Here is a 23,402-nt window from a genome sequence, read left to right as displayed (position 1 = left end):
TATTAGATGTTCTTGGCTCTTACATAGAAGTAGTCAGTAGTAAAGAGATGATTATTTTCATTTCATGTATTTTAAATTATGACTAAAATGGGAAATTTAAAGGAGGGTGTTTACAAGGAGTTTTACGGGGAGCCAATAGCTACATTCTTGGTTTAAAAATAACTTATATTTTATTGTTGGGCTGAGTTTGAAAATTGTATGGATAATGGGCTGCTAGAAACAGAATGGGTCGTATACAGTTGGATGTGTACCTGAGTTTACTGACATCATCAGTTATGTCATGCTGACACTCGTACCTGTAACCCCCATCCATATTAAAGATAAAAGAATTTTTCACCTTACCACATAGCATTTTTGAGTGTATAATGCAAAGATTGATTTATAAGTTTAATACTACAGCTTAAATTCCTTTAATTTATCCATATATTTATGAATATGTTGAAAAAGTTCTATTAAGAATTCTTTGAAGAGCTTAGTCAAAAAAAAAAAAAAAATCTTTTGAAGAGCATAAAAGAAACATCTCAGAATGGTAGAATCTCAATTTTGACATCAAGTCATAAAAATAAACATTATTAGCAACAATGATAATCATGCATTATATTGGATGCATAAAACTCTAATTATACTCCAAAGCTAGTTTCGACAAATTAACTCAAAAGAAGGGTCTTATTGACATTGTCCTACTTAGAGTTTTTCTCATCTGTTCTGTTATTAACTAATTATTTAGGACATTGACATTTGCATAATTTCCATGAGCGAAATCAATGGGCTCAACAACTAATGACAACTCTTTTCTTTGCTCTCCCATCTGGAGCTCCGTGCTCATCTCCATATTGGTATGTACATTGAGCTATCCGAGCAAGATTAAAAGCTGTTTCTACAAATGGTTCAACAAATGGATGCTGATCATTAACCCATTCCTTATTCATTTTCTTCCAGCAACTGTCAATCATATTCCTTAAATGTTGTCGAGCAATCTCTTCGGATAAACCAGTCTCATGCATGTAACATAGTATCGAACTGGCAGTTTTGCCTATCTCCGATTCAGGCATTCAGCCTGTGCGTCGCATTAATATTGTTAACGAATTAACGAATTAGAGCTGCCAGTTAATTGATAGAATTTGTTAATGTCTTTGAAAATGATGGATTCGAACAATACCTTTGAGGTGGCTAAATCATTGGAAAGTCGAAAAATTGTGGAGGGCCAGCGAATGAGATTGTGGTATTTTCCTAAGGACTCAAGTGCCTTCTTGTTAATACTTCGACTTACTAAGAAGTAGGAATGAACTAAAGAAAGTTCTCCCGATGATGATCGCCACGCATTCTCAAGATATTCCTCAAACGTTGGTGTGTATTCATTGTAACTCCATTTCGCTTCTTGTAAAAATGATTTGCACAAATCAGCCCACTGAATGATGAAATCAAAATTAAAGTTAGTTAGAATAAATATATGTGATGAATTAAAAATTGAATATTATAGGCAATGAAAACCATTAATTCTAATTAAGTAATTACAGCTTTTGTCAGATATGGAATGATGATTTCTCCATGTTGTTTGAGAATATCATAAGCCATCTCATTGACAGTGTTGTAGAGAGCCGGAAAGCTTATATGCTGTTTGAGAATATCATAAGCCATCTCATTGATAGTGTTGTAGAGAGCCAGAAAGCTTAATTTCATATAGTTTGGAAGATCATTAACAGCATTGATATCCCATCTGGCAACATCACCACTAAGCTAGTTAGCATTCAAATATACGCATTAAATTTATACAACGGTAAACTTTACTTCATCTCTTAATAGCATTGACAATATTCAATTTATTTTCAGAAGTATTAATATTTCAACTTACCCTCCTTTGGTTCAAAAGATGATGGTAAATGGAGGGCATATTGATGACCTTTTTTTTATAATCTTCATAACAATAAATGAGAGTGAATTAAAATTTTCATACTTTCTAAGGGTAAATTGAAGATTGTCATTCTATCAGGATAAATTAAAGTTTACCTTACTATAATAATATAAATAAGTTGTGTTATTAAACTTAAAATTTTGTACAAACCTCTCAACGGCATATGTAAAAAGCTCCAGTTCGTCTAAAGTGCCATACACAGCATATATGTAATCAATTATAGTTACAAACGCTGCCACCTTCGTTAGCGCTCTTCGGCAATTACTATATTGTGGTTTAGGTACCATTCCAACACTCCAAATGAAACATTCCATTAGCCTGTCCCTTGCAAACTTCAAATTTTTCGCCAGATCAATGTCCTCCCACCACCTAATTCACAAGAAAAAGAAACCAAATTAGTTTATGACATTGAAGGTGGCGAGCCAATTTATAGTTACTGTAACTTCATCGCATATATATAAATGGTGTAAGGGGAGATTGTCAATTGTCCTTTCACTAAAATCAATATATATCACTTATTCTCTTACTGTTTTGATAATATCCAAGAATTCCTCTACTAACAAAAACTTTAAATGAAAAGAGAGATAAATGAGTTATCTACTTAATAATTTATCATGAGAATATGAAATACTTATTATAAGAAAAGTGTTTAAAAAATAAGAAAAAATATAAGAAAAATATCTTACTATTTATTTTTTATTTACACCAAAACATATTTCGTATTTTTAGTATTTAAATTTTTATTTCTATTTATTTAATAAATATAAATAAATGTATATTTAAAAATAAATGTATCATGCCCCCAATGAGTTATTACCTGTTATGAAAATAGTAAGGGGTAAGTGATATAGTCAGAGAAACACCAACAATCTTGTTTAATAGTATATATTTAGTTAGAATGGACCTTGTCAAATTTTTAATCTCTTCTTGGTAGCTTGATTGAACCCTGTTGAAATCCAGCTTTGCAAATTCAAGTAGCATGCAATTTGCGTCTTTTTTACGGTATGCTTCGGTATACCACCGCACTTCCAGCCTTCTCATTCTATAATGCCGTGGAAGCTCCAATGAGTGACTAACTAGTTCTGACATATATGGGTTTAATTTTGTTTTAAGTTGATTAAGATGTGTTCTTGAGAATGTTAGGGCCTCGTTCAGGATGTCTTCTCCTTCAAAGGCAAGATATGATGCCTCGTTCAAACTTAGCACTCCTTTGACATCCTTGTGAACAGTTTCCGTGAAGTTGCCTTCAGGCTTCAGTGTCCATGAATGTCTTAAAGATCTCTGTACCTCAAAACAGTATTGTAAGTTATTTCCTTAAACCAATAAGATGAAAAACCAGTTAAAACTATCACCTTCAATTGGAGGATATGACTGAGATTGAGTGCATGTGCGCCGCTGTAAGATAAAACTTTCAGGTATCAAGTAAAAATAAAGATGTAAGTACAACAATTAGCACAATATATAGGTGCTTTGGCCTTTATAACTCAATCTTAAAAGCAGTTAATAAAACGTGTTCGAAAGAGGATTCAAGCACACGATCAAGTGATAAAATTAAAACTCACTTTAGTAGACTGTGTTAAATTAATTTTTTGGCTCAAGGTATCAATTCATAAGGAAAAATTCCAAACCTTGAGAAATATCAAACCCGTGTTGCCTGAGCAGCCTAAATCTGAGAGCAGTAACATGGAGGTCCTTTTCGGGGTTAACATGATCATATCCTTGCCACGACAAAATTCTATGAAGGGCTCTCTTTATCTCATTTTCAAAACGGTATCCCAAGCCCAGCCGTTGGACGTCATCAATCAATTCAAGAATCGGCAACATCTCTCCGTTTTCATTATTTATCATAAATTTCACCTCCTCCTCTAGCTCCTTTGCCCTCCTCTGGTACTTGTCATCTATGAAATTTAAAGCACAATCACACAACAGTTAGAAAACCTTATAATATGCAGATCGTAACTTAAAATTTTATATTAAAATAATGTGACAAGTTTAAAATATGTCATAAAGGCTCCTTAACAAATAATTGGATGCATAAAATTTTTTAAATAGAGTGGTCTGCAATTCTTAAAAATATGAATGCGACCCAAAAAAAGGCAAAATTAATGCCGAAATTTCCTCTACTTTAATTTTATATATACAAAGATTTGGATGCCTGCATTAGAGTAAAACCCTTTGTGCAGAATACTTACAACTTGATGAGTTTTGAAGGACTGTAACAGTACGTATTCCCAAAGGGGTGGCTGGTAATTGGCCGATCGTCGATTAGCTGTTAACTGGGAAGTTTGAGGGTTCACTGAACAGCAGACCTTAAAAGCCATGGCAGCGCCATGCCTATGGAGGTTTCGTTGTTTCAAAAACCTACGTGGTTTGTAAGCCAAGAAGCTTGGATGGTTAAAGTACAAGAGATCGGTCACCATTGCCACAAAAGCAACTATCTATCCTTTTTGCCTAGAGTCTTTAATTTGATTCTTGTATTTCATGTGCATAAGTCTACACAGGTATATATAGATGGTGAAATTATTGCAATATTATGATTATTACCCAGCGAAATTGGAGAATTTTTTTTTTCTCTTTTTTAATTTTTTGTGCATCTCGGTAGATGTTAAGCAATAAAAAATCTGCATGCATGGTGGAGGTTCTTTGTAGAAAGGGGCAAAAGAATAATCCACCACCGTTTCATGATTCGAAGCTTCCAATATCATGGTGATGTACTACGTTATTAGACATTGAAGACAGAAAGAAACAATCTACAAAGGAAAATGGAACCACAAATTATTGCACGAATTTTATGTACCATGAAAAATAATTGCACCTCTTAAATCAAAGAACTTTTCGTCGGTGGCGGTGACTAGAAAGGACCATCAGAAAAATGTGGCCAAAGGGGTTGAAAGCTAAGTTTATGGTGACTTGGGATCCGACGGTGAGGGGGAAATCTTCGGATAAGTTAAGGATTACCCATTGAGAGTCCGCGTCCAAGTGGTTAATTTTAATACACAGAAAAAAAAAGTAAAAACAATTTCATATAATCTAATTAAGCTCGACACGTATCAGGTGGTACTAATTGGCTCTATTAGTGAAACGTAAATATAAATCGTCATTTTTAGCAACAAAAAAAAAATATGAATCGTCATTAATTAGATTTCTTCATGTGATATGAGAGAACTACCACAACATCGCACCTCTGCTGTATTTGTTTGTTACTCGAAGGTATTGATTCCTTCGTGTGGCCAACACCCAGTGAACAAAGTCGTTTGGCAATTGGGAGGGCATTGAATTATATTGATCCCAAAGAGTTAAAAATTGTTATCATCGAGAAGTTTCTCATGAAAATGCCCACAACAATAGAATTTAAAAATATGTACTTGGTCTTATCGTTTTTCTGATTTTTTTTTTAATTTTTCAATTCTTTTTCTAAATAATTGGCTACCCTTTGTAGATATCTTATAGTCCTACTCTACTTCTTTTTTCTTTTTTTTTTTAATTATTGTGGGAAGTAGTTACAAAAGGTTAGTGGCAACTCTTGAGTTATTTTTAAGGGTTTGAATGTTGCAATTTTTGGCTATCTATTCCAAGCCACTAGGAAATAAAAAGTAGCGAAGTTTCATTCCAGCAATTCAAGTTACAGGGGTGATGGGTTCCTCAATCAACCCAACGAATTTCAATTACTTTTTACTTCTTCACAACAAGTTCCTGCAAAACAAAAGAGTAACAACTCCCAATACGTACCACATGACATTTAAAACAATACTGATAAGATATAAATGTATTTATATGAATAAAATATAGTGTTAAACATCTCAAATTATATTTTAAAGTTTTATATCAAATAATTAGTGTAAGATATGAGGACTCCCCCTCATTCATCAATGAAGGGTAATTTAGTTTTTTTGTAAAATTCTATTTTGTTAAAAGCTACATCTAGGATGTAAGCTCACACACAACCTAGCAAGAAGAATCATTATTAGCCGCTAAGCTCACAAGCACCCAAAATCTCACCAGCCATCCAAAATTCTAAACCATGTACCAGCCACCGTCCCTTTAGGCTCCGACACTTGATTTGTGGATTTATTATTATTATTTGGATAGGACTATTTAAATTCGATAATTTCCCTCAACATCCACTTTTTTTATTAAAATAAGTACTAAATTATAACTTATAATTTTTTTATTAATTTTTAAAGATCATAAAATTATTCTTATTTAACTACTCTCTCCTCAGCGGTAACAATAGTCAAAACTTAGATAAATTTCTCAATCTTTTAATTTTTCTTTTTTATTATTTTTTAGTAAATCAACTTGATCATGCTTGCCATTCCAATTATTTCTTTTTAATTATTTTTTATTAAAATAATTTATTATGCTTGCCATTTTTTTTTTCTTGTTAAATCAACGTTCTCATGCTCGTCACTTCCACTTGCCGTTTAACAACTTTCTCATGCTCGCCACTTCCTCTTGCCTTAACACTCTGTTCGATTTCGATAGAGCATTGATTCATGACAGAAACCCAAGGAGTGGGTTTCTCTCTTTCGGTCTCTTATTTTTTCTTCATTAATTTTCTTTTTATTTTTCATTACGATTTATTTATAGGTCTCTTATTTTTTCTTCATTATTTTTCTTTTTATTTTTCATTACAATTTATTTATATTAATATTTTGTTGTTCTCCTCCTCGAGAATTTTGTTTCTATGAAATATATAAAAACACCCCCCCCCCCCCCTTCTTATTTTAACATTTTGCTAATATACTATAAATTAAATTGCAGTCACCAACCCTAGGATGCAGCTAGATGCTTATTAAAAGGTGAACGAGAGAGTTATTTCACCTCTGTCGATTAACGGATTCAAAAGACAACCTAAGTCCCAGTTTCTAAGTCATCAGCAGGAGAAATGGAGAAAATTAAATTCAGCATCCAACATACATAACCTGATGAAGTACATATAACAAATAAGTAACGAACAAAACAAAAACAAAATACTCTCACTTTCAATGTACTAATCACAAGAAGTTAGTAACCTTCCAAAATTGCAAACCAAAATCTAATGCTAACAGATAACAACCATATGAAGATGTTCAACAGCACAAAACAAAATTAAAATGAGCTCAAGCGAAACTCTAAGCCTTGTCAGCCTTTGCAGCAGTGGCAGCTGCTTGTCCTCTAAGACGACCAGTCCTCCTAGCAGCAATAAGACCAACCTTTTGGCCAGGGGGTGCATCACGGCGAACCGTACTTGCATGCCCAATGTGCTGGTGGTTACCACCACCATGGGGATGCTCAACAGGGTTCATGGCAACACCACGGACCTTGGGCCAGCAGTTCCTCTTCACCCTGAACTTGTGATAAGCATTTCCTGCCTTCAACAATGGCTTCTCTGTTCTGCCTCCACCGGCAACTTGACCAATCATAGCACGGCACCCACTCGGCACAATCTTCTTGGCACCAGATGGGAGCTTAATCCTATCCGTATATACACCAACACCATCCAAATCAACAAATTAAAAGCCATTTAACAACTAATTCAAATAGAAAAATCAGAAACACCAAAAGAAGTACAATTAAAAACCATCTCATCTGCAAACTTCAAGCCAAGGGTTTTATCCAACTTAGCCAATGCCTCACTGTCGAAGCCACAATGTTGCTATAGAAAGAAATTTATTCAAAAATTCCAACTTCAAAAGCTCAGAAAGTTGAAAATAAACACGTACAAATCTCACCACTCCTGAATACAATTTAATTGTTGCTACATCGCAAGAACATACTTAAATGATACGCGACCAATATTATTTCAAAGTCCAAAAACTTTGAATGAACAATCCAATCCTTAATACATACATACATATACACATTAGAATCTCTCTCATCAAAACCAGACATCTCAGAACAACAAAACAGATAAACATTAGAGAAGACAAAATGATAGATTACCCACTGCTGAATAACTTGAACCATAAAGTTTATTAACCAAAATTACAGGTCCCAAAAGATGAAAGCCTCAATAGCTAACCAGCTCAAAACAATCAAGCACCAGTCCGATGGAACAAAGAGAATATAACCATCCAATTTACTCATTAAAAAATTTAAAAAATTAAACCATCAAACACTTCAAATTAAAACCCCCCATTTGTATTGTTCATAGATATCAAGGAACCAGAAAATAAATTAAAAAAATTGCTTACAATCCATTCGTCGAACAAGCTCATGATTCACCGAATTAAAGTTAAAATAGTTGGTCACAAAATTCTACCAAAACCCACCCATTAAAAAACTCTTACGAAGAAAAAGAAAAACAAATACAATCAAACCAAATACCAAATAAACCAAAAAAAAAGGCAATATCTTGAAGTAACAAAACAAGAGAGAGGCAGTACCTAGTAGTGTCGTTATCAGGATTATGACTAATGACAACAGCATAATCACCCGAACATCTGGCAAAGACACCGCGATCACCCACGTGATGCTCCACATTACAAACCACCGCTCCTTCAGGGATCGATCGCAAGGGCAACACATTTCCGACAACCAAAGTCGCCTTCCTTCCGCAGTACACGAACTGCCCAGTGTACATCCCTTCAGCCGCCACGAACAGCTCCTTTTGGTGCTGGTACCTAAACGGATGACGAAACGTGACCCGGGCCAGCGGGGCGCCGCGGCCAGGATCATGGATGATCTCCGTTATGACTCCCTTCAGGTAGCCGTTGCGTTCCCCGAAATCAAGCGAGCGGAACCTGGCCGGGCCCTTGCGGTGGTGTGTGTGCGACTTGAAGACGGAGCCCGCTCCCTTACGCTGTGCTCTAATGACTCGTCCCATTTGAGTCGATTCGCTGTGACTCTCTGTCTAGGGTTTTGGGGTTTTTTGACAAGTGCGGCTGGGACTCCAAACGGAGATAGTGCGAAATGCTGATTTATCTATAAGAAAGGGTTTTCTAAATTACCATATTGCCCATATGTGTGTGTATAAATTTTTTTTTTTTGGAGAGAATTTTTTTTTATATTAAGCCACCAAGAGGTGGACGGGTTAGGCGCGGACCCTGCATGTAACGTTGATTAGTAAATGACAAAATACAAATGGAGGCTATATAAACCTAAACCTCCAAATTAAAAAGTTAATATAAAAGAAAAATGCATCAATTAAAGCAAAGTCTAATATCTGAATTACTATAATCGGTTGATAACTAATGAAGTCTATTAGAAAATTGCTTGTGATACTTACAACCTGTAAGTAATTTGAAATTATTCCTAGAATGTTATTGAGTAATACTAAAGTTAGGGTTTAGATCATGTATCTCGGTGTCCTCAGGTGCAGATAAAAAAGAACCATCATCACCAAGTATTCGTCAGAACTGCAATCTTCATTTGACTGAAATTTGTAATTTAAAAGGTACCCAAAATGTTTGTTCTCATCCCTTTCTTGTATCCTTATCATATTGAGCAGGAATACAGGTAGAGTGGTTATTGAAACCCACAACTGTCGTGCCAAAATCATCTGATAAAGATCGGAAGCCTGTAGATACCCGATAATCTGAATTCTCGATAATTTGATAGGGAGATATGCCATGATCATATGGGTCAACTCGTGCTCCAGCATCCTGAACTTGCGACTCTTGAACGACGGTGACCGGTAGAGTGGGTATTGAAGCCCACAATTGTCATGCCAAAATCATCCTGAACTTGAACGGCTTTAGTAATATCAGCTTGGTTTTCCACAGGAGAAATCATGATGATCGGAGACCTAGTATCCACGATCTGCAAAGCTAAGCTCGAACGCTCTAGGCTCTAGTCTGGAGTATACCGTGGAGTGGTTGAAGGTGAAGATCTTGTTTCCTTACCCTTTTCCGTACTGGTCTGACGGGCCCCATTTGGTCGTTGCGGGCGAAGCCCTAGATTGGTTACATACATGTCTTAACAACATGACTAAGATGTTTTTAGGAAGTATAGAAAAGTGGGATTTTCACGTACACTACACTTTGCCAAAAACCGGAATCACCCACACCGATTCGAAATCCTCGCTACAGATGGACGAGTTAATGAGGCAGTGGCTTGGTCAATTCGAAGCGGCTTAGCAACTGCTGATGCAATAGAAAATAATGCTTCATTGCATTGTACAAAATTAATTAGCAAGTAAGGAAATGATATTCATATAGGAACAATAGGCGACTCCTCAGAACACCAGAAATCTGTGGTTCATTTAAATATTCTCATGGCACTCTCATTAACATATCATGTTTGCTTAACCCACAGACGGGTGTAGTCTTCCTCGACATTCAATTTAATTAAAACATGACGATTATCCAATAGAGAAATTTGAGAATTTCTTTTTAACCCCAAGGAGGTAAAAAATTTCTAAATTAATTCCATACGAGGCGATTGTAGGAAAACTTACCAACTAATGTCAGCTTGAATGGTATAGCCATCGCTTTGACTTCCTCCACAGAAAACTACATGATTGGTTCTCCCTCAAACGAAGAGACGGTTTTGACAAAAATCGTTGGGGGCGTGGGACCATTCATAATTTTGGCAAAGGTTTTTTTTTTTTTATCGGCTTATTTGGATTCCAATTAGAAGCGGAAGCCAAAACTAAAGTGTATGTCGGAATGGAAGTGGGCTGAATTTAAGGTTGGTTATGGGTTGGTGGATTGGAGGAATCATTGGTTTGGGCGTGATTTTGAGCTTGTGAGCTAAAATTGAAAATTCCTTTTTGGGGTTGAAAAGGTTGTGGTTGGTCTTGGCCTTGTGGGTTAGGAATTTATGTTTTTGTATTTAAGGGATGGGCTTCCGATTGTTGAATTTGGGCTTGACAGTTTAGATTTGGTTGGTTATGTGGTGGTCTTCCATTATAAGAGTTGGTTGGGATTTGATTAGTAGGGGCCGAAACATGTGAAGGAATGTGGGTGGTGGGGGCCGAATCTTGAGTTTGACTAGTGGGAAAGGCTAGCGGGACATGGGAAATGCTAGTGGGGGACACAATTCATGTGCTGCCGAAAGTGGCTCATGAGCATGGGGATTGCCGCAAGCGTGTAAACTTTTGGGCCAGTCTTGGTTGGATGTTTGCTGACTTTGATTGGGTTCGATGGTGGTTGTATGCAACTGACATTCGGTGGTTAATAACTGCAGCTGTCGGTGAGCACTTTCCCGAGTGCTTGCTTGTGATTTACATAAGATTTTTTGGCGTGTGGGGGTTGTTTGTGTCAGTGGTGATTGTGGCTGACTAGTGGTTACATCTTGAACTGGTTCTTGAAACAAATGGCCATAGGGCACGGGCTGGTTTTGAGGGTGCATAGGGGTTGTGACAACTGGATGTGCATCTCTCGAGTGGTCATGTATGACTTGTGTTGGCTGCAAGCTAGAGGTTGGTGGTTGGTTGGCTTGAGATGATGAAAACTCATTCACCAAGTCTGGTGATGAAAACTTGGAGTTTGTTGTTGAAGGGATGACGATGGCGGTTGATTGGCTGTGTATACGGAAGTTCGGGGTTGTTGGGGTTGGGTAGCTGGCGATTAACTCCTGTACTTTGAACGGGTTTGCCTTTGAGATCTCCTAAGAAAAGGAGGTTCATTTCTGGAAGTGGGGGGAAGAGCCAATAGTAACTGGCTGCCATTACCGTTAGCCGGTGAGATGAGAGCCAGCTCGTCTCGAGCACTACTTTCTTCCCCTTCTTCTAATAAATGGAAGGGTGATTGATTTACTACCTCACGACAGCATTCATAGTCATTGATGCCACAATTAATTGACATTTCTTTTTGTTCACTTACGGCATTAAGGTAGCGTTTACTTTTTGAATTGGATTGAGAATCTTGGAGAGTGAGAATCCTAGGGTTGGGAGTGTGGAGTGGGAGTGGGAGTAGGTTGTTTACTTACACTGGAATGGAAGCATGGAATGGAGATCAGAATCCAATTTATGTGTTTACTTTGTCTTGAATTGGGAGTAAATAGTTTTAAATTATAATTTTATCCTTATTTAAAGAATTATAATTTTTAATTACAAAACTAATAAAAAATATATTTAATGAATAATATTTATTTTATTATATTTGTAAATTTATTATAATTATTAATATTCTTAATTATGAACAATAAATTATTAATTGGAATTTTAATATAAAATGAAATGTTATTTTATTTTATTTAATATAATTATATTAAATTTATTATTATATAAAATAATAATATAATATTATTTAGTACAAAATTAATATTTTCTTAGAATAAAGTATTTATTATTATTATTAAATAAATATAGTACTATTATTTTTAAAATAATATAATAATATTATATTTATTAATTCTCTATTAATATAATAATATTATTTTAAAATAATTTAAACTTAGAATCAATGTAAATTATTATTTAGTTAAATATAATATTATTATTTAAATAAATATAATATTATTATTTAAATAAATATAATATTATTTATTTTATTTTATTAATTATAAAACATAAAATAAAAAAAGGGTAGAAATGGGAGAGGTGGGAGTGGATTCCCACTCCCACCTCCCCCAATGGGAGTCCCACTCCCACTCCCCACTCCAAAAATGGGTGGGGCCCACGAAGTGGGACTCCCAATCCCTCCCCATTTTAAGTAAGTAAACGCTGGAGTGGGAGGAATCCACACTCCTCACTCCTACTCCAGCAAGTAAACACAACATAAGTGTGGTTGAAGGTTACTGAAGTTTCGAGAGGATAGAGGCAGTAGATGTTGGTGGTTGGTTTGCATGGGGTTGGATTTGAGATAGAGGGTCTGCATGAGAGTGGTTTGGAGAGATGTGCGGTAGTTGTGTGGATGGATTGTGGACAGTTTGCCGCTGGAGCGGTTTGATTCGCGGTGGTGGCAGCTGGACATCAGGGGATGGGTCATTGTTGAATTTTGGGGGTCGTCTAAATGATTTCTTAGGAGGGTTCAAACTCAAGTTAATTCATTCTTCAGTGGAGAGGGTGGAGACTGGTGATGGCTGGTTGCCATCTCTAACAGCCGAAGACGCCATTAAGGCCGTTTAAAGCTATTGGGGGGGGGGGGGGGGGGGGCTCTGTGTGTGTATATATATATATATTGGTAATATTTAACCTTTTCTTTCTTTCTTTGCTTTTGGAAAAATATATGTGTGTATGCACACATACACCAAAATTTATGATATCATGAAGTTAAGTAGGTTTGACTTTTGATATTGTAAATTATGTGGCTGGAAACAATGCATATTATATTGACCCCAAGAAAGAATATGCATTATTGTAATTTGCAATGTCACTAATTTTTTTTCAATTTCTAAGATTTTTAATTATTCATATTCTATAAATACATACTATCTAAAGTATGGCTTCGTCTATAATGCACCAGTTACACTATACCTCTTTTTTTTTATAGTCTGGTACGAGAGTTACATATGCATCTTAAGCATCATAACATTCATAGCTAGCAAAACTACATTAAATCACATTAATGTCTTTATTTCACCTTCAAAGCATTCAGATTTCTGTAGTTTCTTCACAATACTCTTCACTTCCTTCACATTATTATCTATCATACTGCTGACATGAGAATCCACCATACTACCCACATTTCCTTCAAAAATAGCCACACTATTGAAATCGTCTCTTTTAGGAACCTACCACTCGAATAACCGCATTTGAGTTTGTTCAAGCATGTATAATAAAGCTGATATCTTCAATTGAGTTCTCATATGGCATTTGCATATACGATTTAAGAACCTATTTAGCCTCCCATTAGCCTCCCATTAACCTAATTTCTCCAAGCTGACTCATATTCTTGTTGCATGTTTGACTGCATGATGTGTTTGAGCTTTGAGAATCCATGTTCTTGTTGATGTGTTTTAGTTTTTAGGTTGTTAGTGCATGGCAATGGTGGAATTTGACTGTATTTAAAGGAGTATTGAAAAAAAAAAAATTGATCACTTGTTGTAATGGTGTTGCTATCTTTTGCTTAAAAAGAGATGCGCAATCGTGATGGGGGCAACTAGTTTTGTTATAGCAATATAAATAAGGGGAGTTCAATGGTAGTATTGATAACTTTGATTATTTTTTTCACGAAAAAATAATTGATATTATTGGTCAGTGTACATTTGTTATATAATAGGGGTATTTATGACTTTTACCACGCTTGTAAGTTACTCATTTCCAAATTTTGAGTGTCAAGATACACTTCTCTTTAACTTAATAATCTAAAAAGAGTATTTTGGTCATTTTGTTTGTCTATTAACAGCCAATGAGTATTCATACTAATAGTAGGGGAAATAAGTGAGGATACAATCAATTTCGCCATCTAACTATAACTATCCCAAACTTTAGGAGAGATATCCAAAAATAACTCGTTTTCCATAATAGTCTGAATGCTTTGAACTCTTCCATCGGCCATCTAAAATAGGATTCACAAGTAAAAACTCTAGAAGACCTCGACTTCCACACTCTTTTACCTTTATCAATTATAACACTATTAATCAAATTCATAACAATAGCAAGCTCTTGAATTTCTCTCTCTCTTTCAAGTTTCTTTAGAAATTGAAGTTCAAATTCCAGTTTGAAAAAGAAGAAAATTGCACAAAAGAATGGATTGCACCATTTTTATAAGAGCAAAGTCTGTAAAGACAAGGTGCATACTCACACAAAAGAGCATCTCCCCATCCATTTATCATCTCAAAATCTAATAATTTTGCCATTTCCCATAATTAACTTAGTATGACTAAAGTAAGATTCATAGTCCTTAGAAATAACTTTCCAAGGACTTCTAAAGCTCACACAACTAACCATTTTTGCATCCTAACAATTAGAATGAAGGCAAGATTTGCTTCTTATCAATTAATGCCTCAAATAATCTTTCTTAAAAGAAAATCTCTATAACCATTTCAATAAAAGAGCCCGATTTTTGTTACCAATTCCTCTACCCCTTCCTCCTTTTCTTTTTCACCAAAGCAACAATGTCCCTCTTAGCAAAGTGATAACCATTACCATCAATCTTCCACACAAGGAATTTTGAATAAACAGAGAAAATAGATTGAAATAGCCGATTAGACAAACTCAAAGTGAGCTTTTCGCCTTTAGAAAGAAAAGCTCTTTTCCAACCAGCAAGTCTTTTTTCAACTTTTTCAACCACCGAGTCCCAAAAAACTGAATATCCAGGATTGCCACCCAGATATGGACCTAGATATTCGCGAGGCCTAGTACCAACTAACAAGCTAAAATGATTGGTCAAGACATTCATCTTCTCCCACAAAGAATTGATTCCCACAGTAAGACTTTAGACACATTAGTTATTAACATTGAGGCCGGAAATACGGCTAAAATTTTCAATAATTTTTAGCAAGTTATCAATTTCTTTTGTTCTTTCCTATAAGAGAAAAATAAAGTATCATCTCCAAATTGAAGATGATAAACAAAAGTCTTTTCCTTCCCCAAATGAATGCCCAAAACCAAATTAACTTCAATAACTTTGTTCATTAATCTACTTAATCCATATTCCAGAACGAAATGAAAAAAAAAAGAGAGGAGATCCCCCGCCGAAGACCTCTTGAAGCATCATCAACCGACCTTTTGATCTCCCGTTGATTAAAATAGAAAAATTTATAGAATGTAAATAGCTCATAATCCACCTTCTCCATCTGAATCCAAATCCGGAGTACAAAATCCAGAAAGTTCCAATCTATAAGATCATGCGCTTTCTCAAAATTAAGTTTTATAACCATTTATTTTTCTTCATTCTGCACTTCTCCACTACTTCATTTGCCACCACACTGCATCAAAGATTTTTATATCTGTAATAAAAGCAGATTAAGTAGTAGAGAGTTTCTATTTAATAAAAGCATATTGAGCAGTAGAGATAGTTTCTATTAATACTTCTCTCAACTAAAAAGATAGAATTTTGGCAATAATCTTATAAAGATTGGAAACAATGCTTAAAGGCCTAAAGCTCCCAATATTGATCGAGTCATTCTTAGGAATAAGGCAAATAAATGTGGCATTGGTGATTTTGTTTATTATTATAGAATCTCTCTAGCACTTTTGTCAAGTTGTCTTTAATAATCTCCCAACAGTTTTGGTAAAAAGCGATAGTGTAGGAGAAATGTGCATTTGGAGTTAGCTCGGGTAAATTTTTGGGGTTCCTAGTAAGCCACCGAGGGATCGAGACTAACACGGAAAAAATACAGGCAATAACAGAAATGAAGTCCCCCCGGACAGTTAAAGAAGTGCAGAGCCTTACAAGAAAGCTGGCAGCATTGAACCATTTCATCTCGCGAGCCACAGATAAATGTCACCCTTTCTCCTAAACCATAAAGAAAGGGAGGAAAATGGAGTGGACATCAGAATGTGAGGAGGCATTTGGGCAGCTGAAGGAATATCTTGCCCATGCCCCGTTACTATCGACTCCGAGAGAAGGTGATCAACTGTATTTGTATTTGGCTATCTATAAATGGGCTACCAGCTCGGTACTGATTAGAGAAGAGGAAGGAAAGCAACACCCTGTGTATTACACTAGCAAGGCCCTGGTGGACGCAAAAACTAGATACCCACTGATAGATAAATGGGCGCTAGCTTTAATAACGGCAGCACGTAAGCTCAGACTGTATTTTCAGGCCCACCCGATAGTAGTAATGACTGACCAACCTCTTCGGCAAATGCTCCAAAAACCATATGCATCTGGTCGGCTAGTAAAATGGTTTGTAGAGCTAAGCGAGTTCGACCTATCTTACAGACCACGAGGAGCAATCAAAGCCCAAGCCCTGGCCGATTTTATGGTTGACCGTATTGAATCAGGGGAAAAAGTTCAAGAGGAGCAACTAGGTGAACATGAGAAACCAAAGGGGGTATGGCTGGTAATGGTTGATGGGTCACGTAGTGAACATGGATTCGGAGCAGGAGTTGTAATAAGAAGCCCAAAAGGGGCAGAAGTACCCTATGCAGTGAAATTCGAATTCCAGCTCACTAATAACCAAGCCGAATATGAAGCCTTCATCACTGGGCTCGGGCTTGCACACGCATTACGAGCAGAAAGGGTAAAAATCCGAGCAGATTTTCAGTTAGTCTGTAATCAGCTCAGCGATCAATTCCAAGTGAGGGAAAAGAAGATGGGGCTTTATTTGAAAAAGGCGAAGCAGATGGTTGAGCTTTTCTAAGAAGTAGAAATAAAGCAGATATCCCAGAATAAGAACTACCGAGCAAATATGTTGGCCAAAATGGCCGCAATTGTGGATTTAAAGTTACCCAAGTCGGTTCCATTGGAAGTGAGGACTTCTCCAAGCATAGTAGATGAGATATAAGTAATACGGGTGAGTACCGAAAAATCCTGGATGGACCCGATTCTTTCATATATCCGTGATGGCATCTTACCAGAAGACAGGAAGCAAGTAAGGAAGTTGAAATGTCGGGCAACAAGGTATACGCTGCTCGATGGGGTACTGTACCGCCGAGAATTCACCTTGCCCCTTTTTAGATGTTTGGATGACGAGGAAGCAGATTATGTGTTGAGAGAGATTCATGAAGGAATATGTGGCAACCACTCGGAGGCAAGGACTTTAGCCTTCAAGGCACTTCGGCAGGGGTACTTTTGGCCGACCATGCACCAGAAAAGTTGACCGTAATGTCATCCCTATGGCCTTTTGCCCAATGAGGAATTGACCTGATCGGCCCATTACCCAAAGGCCGAGGAGCCGCAACACATGCGATTGTGGCTATAGATTACTTTACTAAATGGGTAAAAGTGAGAGCCCTCAGTCAAATCACAGAAAGAAAGACTACAGATTTCATCTGGAATAATATCATCTGCAGATACTGGATCCCCTATACCGTCATAACAGACAATGGGAGGCAGTTTGACAACCACAACTTCAGAGAATTTTACCAAAACTTGGGTGTGGATCTAAAGTTTTGTACCCCCGCACACCCCCAGGCAAACGGGCAAGTGGAAACAGCCAACAAGGTAATAAAGAAACTCCTAAAAACCAGGTTGGGAGAGAAGAAGGGAGCTTGGGTCGACGAGCTATCAGGGGTGTTATAGTCCTACTGGACAACCCACAAAACTACCACAGGAGAAACCCCGTTTGCCTTAGCTTTCGGCCATGAGGTGGTAATCCCAGCAGAAATCGGAGTGGGAACACATCAGATAGAGTATTTCAACGATGAGCAAAATGATGAGCAGATCTGCATGAGCCTGGACCTACTGGAAGAAAAAAGAGAAGGGGGCTCGCAGAGAGTGGCCAAATGCCAGCAAAGGATCATGCGTTACTACAATAAAAATGTACGCATGACACAGTTCCGAGCAGGAGATTGGGTACTTAGAAAAGTGAACCAAAACACAAGATATCCTAATCATGGCGTTCTTGGCCTGAAATGGGAGGGCCCATACAGAGTAGTACGAACAACTGGCCCAGGAGCTTATAAGCTGACTTACCCAAATGGATGAGATGTGAAGAGGTCGTAGAACGCTGAGCACTTGAAGAAATACTTCCAGTAAGCAAAGTGCTTTACCAACTTTTTATTTTGATAAGTTATTTCTGTTAAAAGCATGATGAATTGTGGCACATGTATATATTTCGCCTTTTTGTAATCCATATAAAGTTCAATAAAGATGAATTTAGCATAAATTCCCTCACTAGGCAAATTTTATTAAGGCAAACAAGTGCCTAATCCTGCTCGGTCGCCTAAAGGACCAGCAGGCAAATCTATAAATTTTACTAAGGCAAGCAAGTGCCTATTCCTGCTTGGTCGCCTAAAGGACCAGCAAACTATTTCACAAAAGTCGTTAAGGCAAGCAAGTGCCTAATCCTGCTCGGTCGCCTAAAGGACCAGCAGGCAAATTTACAAATTTAGTTAAGACAAGCAAGTGCCTATTCCTGCTCGGTCGCCTAAAGGACCAGCAAGCTATTTCATAAAATTTGTTAAGGCAAACAAGTGCCTAATTCTGCTCGGTCGCCAAAAGGACCAGCAGGCAAATCTACAAATTTTACTAAGGCAAGCAAGTGCCTATTCCTGCTCGGTCGTCTAAAGGACCAACAGGCTATTTTACAAAAGTCGTTAAGGCAAGCAAGTGCTTAATCCTGCTCGATCGCCTAAAGGACCAGCAGGCAAATCTACAAATTTGGTTAAGGCAAGCAAGTGCCTATTCTTGCTCGGTCGCCTAAAGGACCAGCAGGCAAGTTATATAAATTTCGCTAAGGCAAAAAAGTGCTCGTTCCTGCTCGGTCGATTAAAGGACCAACAAGCAAAGTCAATTAAATATGTTAAGGTAATTGGCAGTTCAATGATTTGATTTTTTTTCTTTCTTTTTACTGTTCTTTTGCTAAATGAAATTATTATTTTTGCATAAGTGTGTTTGTTTAACCATTAAATTTTCTCTTATCATTGTTAATCATGAGTGTCATAGCTAAACAGTTCCTCCTAGACATTCTTAGACCACTTCAATGTGTAAAATCTCATCTCAAAAAGCAGATTTAATTTTGTAAAACACATCATATTTGGGCTCTATAACCACCAGAGTTAGTATCCCATGTTGAAGACTTAGAAAGCCAACTTAGAGACATTGAGAGAGGTGTCTACAATATCCAGTTGGAGCTTGAGGTAAATTCAATAAGAGAACGATTGTAATTTTCTTTGTGTGTTTTAGTTTGTTTCTTTGTTTGTCTGCTTTAGTTTGTTACCCTGGTGAAGTGGTGGATAACGGTACTCCGTGACAATCAAGTTGGTTACTTCGGTTTTCCATAATAATTGATATTCTGAGGCGAAGGTATGGACAAAAATGAGATTCTAGTAAAGCTTCACAATCGATTCCCTCCACTTCCTCAGAATGCCCTCTTTACAATCTATAAAGCTCGGTCTGAATGCATGCGATTGCTCATGAGGAATAACATACCTGCTGACATCCGTTGGTTAATCGAGGTTAAAGTACGATTGGCAAGTGAGTTACCTCCAAAATTTATTGCATACATGCCTGGTTGTGGTAAAGAAAATTATGCAAGAAAACGAAGAGCTCAAAGAATTTTTGTTGCTTGTCATAAGTGTGCCAGAATGAGTTGCGATAAAAAACCATGTTCTTTAGGAATGGTGTCTGATAACAAGAAAGATAAGATTCAATTCATTAGGGATGGCTTGAATAAGGAGTCAATGGATGATATCATTTTGTCTCTTGAAACGCATCCCAGTGGATATGTACGAGGAGCGATTCTCCAATTATGGTCATTATTCCAGAAAGAGCATGCACGATATAGTCTCGGGAATCTGACTATAAATGACCCTGTTTGCCAGTTTATAAGAAAACTAGATGGGAATTCTATCCTCGACCCATAGAGGGCGTTCAAGCCGTTTCTAGATGTAAAACCAGAGGAAGATGCGAGCCACAGTTGCAACTACCTGTAAATATCCTTTTACTTCATTGTTGTTTTATCATTTGCATTATTGTCTTTAATAAATTTATTTTATCATTTTTTTCCTTTTTACTGTTCGCTTTTTTACTATCGAGCCATGTACTTTACGCGTTAATTGACACTGACATGCTACCTTATACACAACTGTGACCCACTATTACCAAGATTCTTAAATATGATTTTTTGTCAAGTGTTGTGCAAATTTTTATGTACTCGCAAGCGTACGAATCTATTGTAGAATAGACTAATGGTGACGAGTGTCGATCCCACGAGGAGGTGGATTTTAATTATATGTAGAATTAATTTTGTAAATGGGTGATTGGAATTGTGGTGGAAGTGATTTAAATTATTCTAAAATGGGAATTGAAATGGCGATAATAAATTCTAAAATTGGACTTGCAATGGCGAAAATAAATTGAAGAGAAATCTATTGAAATGACGTACTTGGGTATCTGGATCCGTATCAACATGCATCATGGGCTAAATATTCCTTATTAATGCCAATTAAATCATGAGGGGAGAATCCACACCTCATGAACCATGCTCTAATCAATATGGTGTTGAGGGCTTATCGTGCCAAATAATAATAACCTTGTACTAGAGGGCCGGTGAAACCAAGGCAGTACTAAACAAGATTAGTATTATTTGTCGACGAGAAGTCAAAACATCCACAAAAACTAGAGGGGAAGAAAAAATAAATTTATCAAATAAAGCCCATGACACATGTTGAGACTTCACCTTCAACCCAAACTTGAAAGAAAATTAGCCACTCATAATTGAACTAGGGGCAAAATGGGAATTTATTAAAATACATAGAAAATACAAGATGGAGAAGGAATTACAGAAAATGAAGTCCAAAAATGGATTCAGAGATATCAAATTAGGGGGGAGAGGCCCCTTTTTTATAAATACATCGAGTAAATCATGGCCATCGGATTAAAAACAGTTTGAACGCTCAAGATTGCACCACGTCATCAGTCAACAGTACGCGGTTTGACCACGTGGATGAACAGTAACATGGTTTGACCCGGATGAACAGTAATGCGGTTTGATTGAAAATAAACCTGTATGATGCATGTACCGTACGCGAGATTTTTCGTCCACTGATATGCTGCCACGTCACCATCAACAGTATATAAGAATTTTAGCCCAACAGGATCGTGACACCTCATCAGTCAATGCCACATCATCGGTCAATGCCACGTCATCGATCCGTCTATGTGAACAGCGTCGTGAATAGTAACGTAGACAGTACCGTACACGTGAATAGTACCGTACATGTGAATAGTATCATTTTTCCTTTTATGCTCCTCCTAAGGTTTTCGACCGTCCTAAGTTCAAAAATGATGTCTGTTTTGCCGACTAATCTCTCTTTTATTGTGAAATAACTATAATGCCCCTAAAATACATAAAATACTTAATTAAAATAAAACACATGTAATTAAATCACAAGAAGGTTAAATACATAAAAGTAAGGGTTGTTAGTAAGACTTGAAATGTAAAATGACGGTTTTCTCCTTTATAAATATGCATTTTCTAACACCCAACATCAAGCACTCATAAATTATTTTTTAGAAGTATCCCAATGGCAGCTACTCCTAATGGACAATTCAAGAACATTTGTGTGCTTTCTGGATTTAACTATGGCAAACATAAAGAGCTCGTTGAGGCAGCTAGAGATCTTAGTCGAAGTATAGTAGAGAGAAAATTACACTTGGTGTATGGAGGAAGTAACCGAGGCTATCAAAATTGGTCTCAGAAGTTGCTTTTGTTAGAGGAAGTCTAGTGTTAGGTATCATCCCAAGAGCCCTAAAATATTTGAGCAGTTTGTCTGACTCATCGACTAGAGAAGAGATAGTCGTCTCGGGTATACAAGAAAGAATAATTGAAATGCTTAATCATGCTGATACTTTTATTTTCCTACTAGGAGATCTTGCAACTGTAGAGGCACTTATCACATTAGCATCTTGGGCCCATCTGCACATTCACCAGAAACCCATCGGCTTGTTAAATGTTAATAACTTTTATGATGGCTTTATCGCATTTCTTAACCATGCAATAAAAAACTATTTCATTCATTCCACAACGAAAAAACTTTTTATTTGTGCTCACACTGCTAATGAGCTACTTGACCTGTTACAAACTTATAAACCGAAGCCAAACCCCTGAACATTTGCGTTGGAACGTCCAAATAATGATGGTAATAGTAGCCACAGTAAAAAGTACAAATTAGATTTAACTCTCGGCTTGTAAATATTTTCTTCTGTGTTGCACCACCCAGGTGATGTCTTCTAAACTCTACTTTTTTCCTTTAAAATATTGAGGATAATGTTTCGTTCTGGTTGGGGGGAGGGAATAGTCGACAATTGTGGCATCTTGGTAAAGTTTTTACTAATTTTTTGTTGTAGAGACTAATCGTGGCTAACTTTTTGTGTTGAAGATAGCTGAATATGGAGTGTAGTTACTCTAGAAACACATCTTTTTCGTTTGAAAAAAAATTAAAAAAAAAATTCCAGACATTTTTTTTTCTTTATTAAGCTTTGACAATTATTTTTTTTTCTAACTTCTTCTTTCTAATTTCTCCTCTATAAATATACACTTTCAAATTTTTTGAGTCGAAGATTATTGAATATGAAGTATAGTGCCTCTAGAAACGCATCTTCTTAGTTAAAAAAAAAACTCATTTTCTTTTTCTTTCATTTTAAGTGTAACTTTTCTAATAAGTTTTTCTACATCATTCTCACATTTTTGCATGCATATTTTCTTTTCATGTTTAGAATAGGTTGGGGAGTAGAATGTTGTTTGAAAGAAAAATTGTGTGATTTGTTTTAACATTAGATGACATGATGATTTTTAAATTTCAGTATTTGTATTATCTTTGGTCTTAAGTGATGTTACGCCATGTTTGCTACTCTACATGTTAATGTCGGAGACAAATATGAGTTACTTGAAGGAATGCACATGTCATGATAGATTCCAAGTGAGTTTTTAAGCCTGTCGTTTTTCTTGGAGAGTAACCTTTTTTTTCTCATTCTTCATACAACTTAGTAGTTTATTATTTTATACATGATCTCTAAATTTCTTTTGAGTCAACTCTCTAAAATAAATTGTAAAAAAAAAAGAAAAA

At 36.4% G+C, this 23,402-nt stretch overlaps 2 protein-coding genes and 1 long non-coding RNA gene across 3 annotated transcripts; 1 reads left to right on the top strand and 2 right to left on the bottom strand.

Annotated features, from left to right (window-relative positions):
• Window positions 1-669: 669 nt before the first annotated feature.
• LOC102626262 (isoprene synthase, chloroplastic-like) lies at window positions 670-4,332 on the bottom strand. The gene is made up of 6 exons (XM_052434937.1): window positions 4,068-4,332; window positions 3,541-3,810; window positions 2,817-3,225; window positions 2,063-2,281; window positions 1,516-1,717; window positions 670-1,408 (listed from the first exon to the last, which is right to left on the bottom strand). Exons 1-6 carry the CDS (start codon window positions 4,330-4,332, stop codon window positions 1,079-1,081), a joined length of 1,695 nt encoding a protein of 564 aa, XP_052290897.1. The 3' UTR covers window positions 670-1,078.
• Window positions 4,333-6,127: 1,795 nt separating this feature from the next.
• Window positions 6,128-7,034, top strand: LOC127900369 (uncharacterized). The gene is made up of 2 exons (XR_008052427.1): window positions 6,128-6,444; window positions 6,503-7,034. It is a non-coding gene; the product is annotated as an uncharacterized LOC127900369 (long non-coding RNA).
• LOC102626558 (60S ribosomal protein L8) lies at window positions 6,830-8,812 on the bottom strand. Its single transcript, XM_006469679.3, has 2 exons — window positions 8,281-8,812; window positions 6,830-7,369 (listed from the first exon to the last, which is right to left on the bottom strand). Exons 1-2 carry the CDS (start codon window positions 8,718-8,720, stop codon window positions 7,027-7,029), a joined length of 783 nt encoding a protein of 260 aa, XP_006469742.1. The 5' UTR covers window positions 8,721-8,812; the 3' UTR covers window positions 6,830-7,026.
• Between the last annotated feature and the right edge of the window lie 14,590 nt (window positions 8,813-23,402).

Source organism: Citrus sinensis, chromosome 2 (genome assembly GCF_022201045.2).
Source record: "Citrus sinensis cultivar Valencia sweet orange chromosome 2, DVS_A1.0, whole genome shotgun sequence".
Lineage (NCBI taxonomy): Eukaryota > Viridiplantae > Streptophyta > Magnoliopsida > Sapindales > Rutaceae > Citrus > Citrus sinensis.
This window is presented reverse-complemented; position numbering and strand designations above follow the sequence as displayed.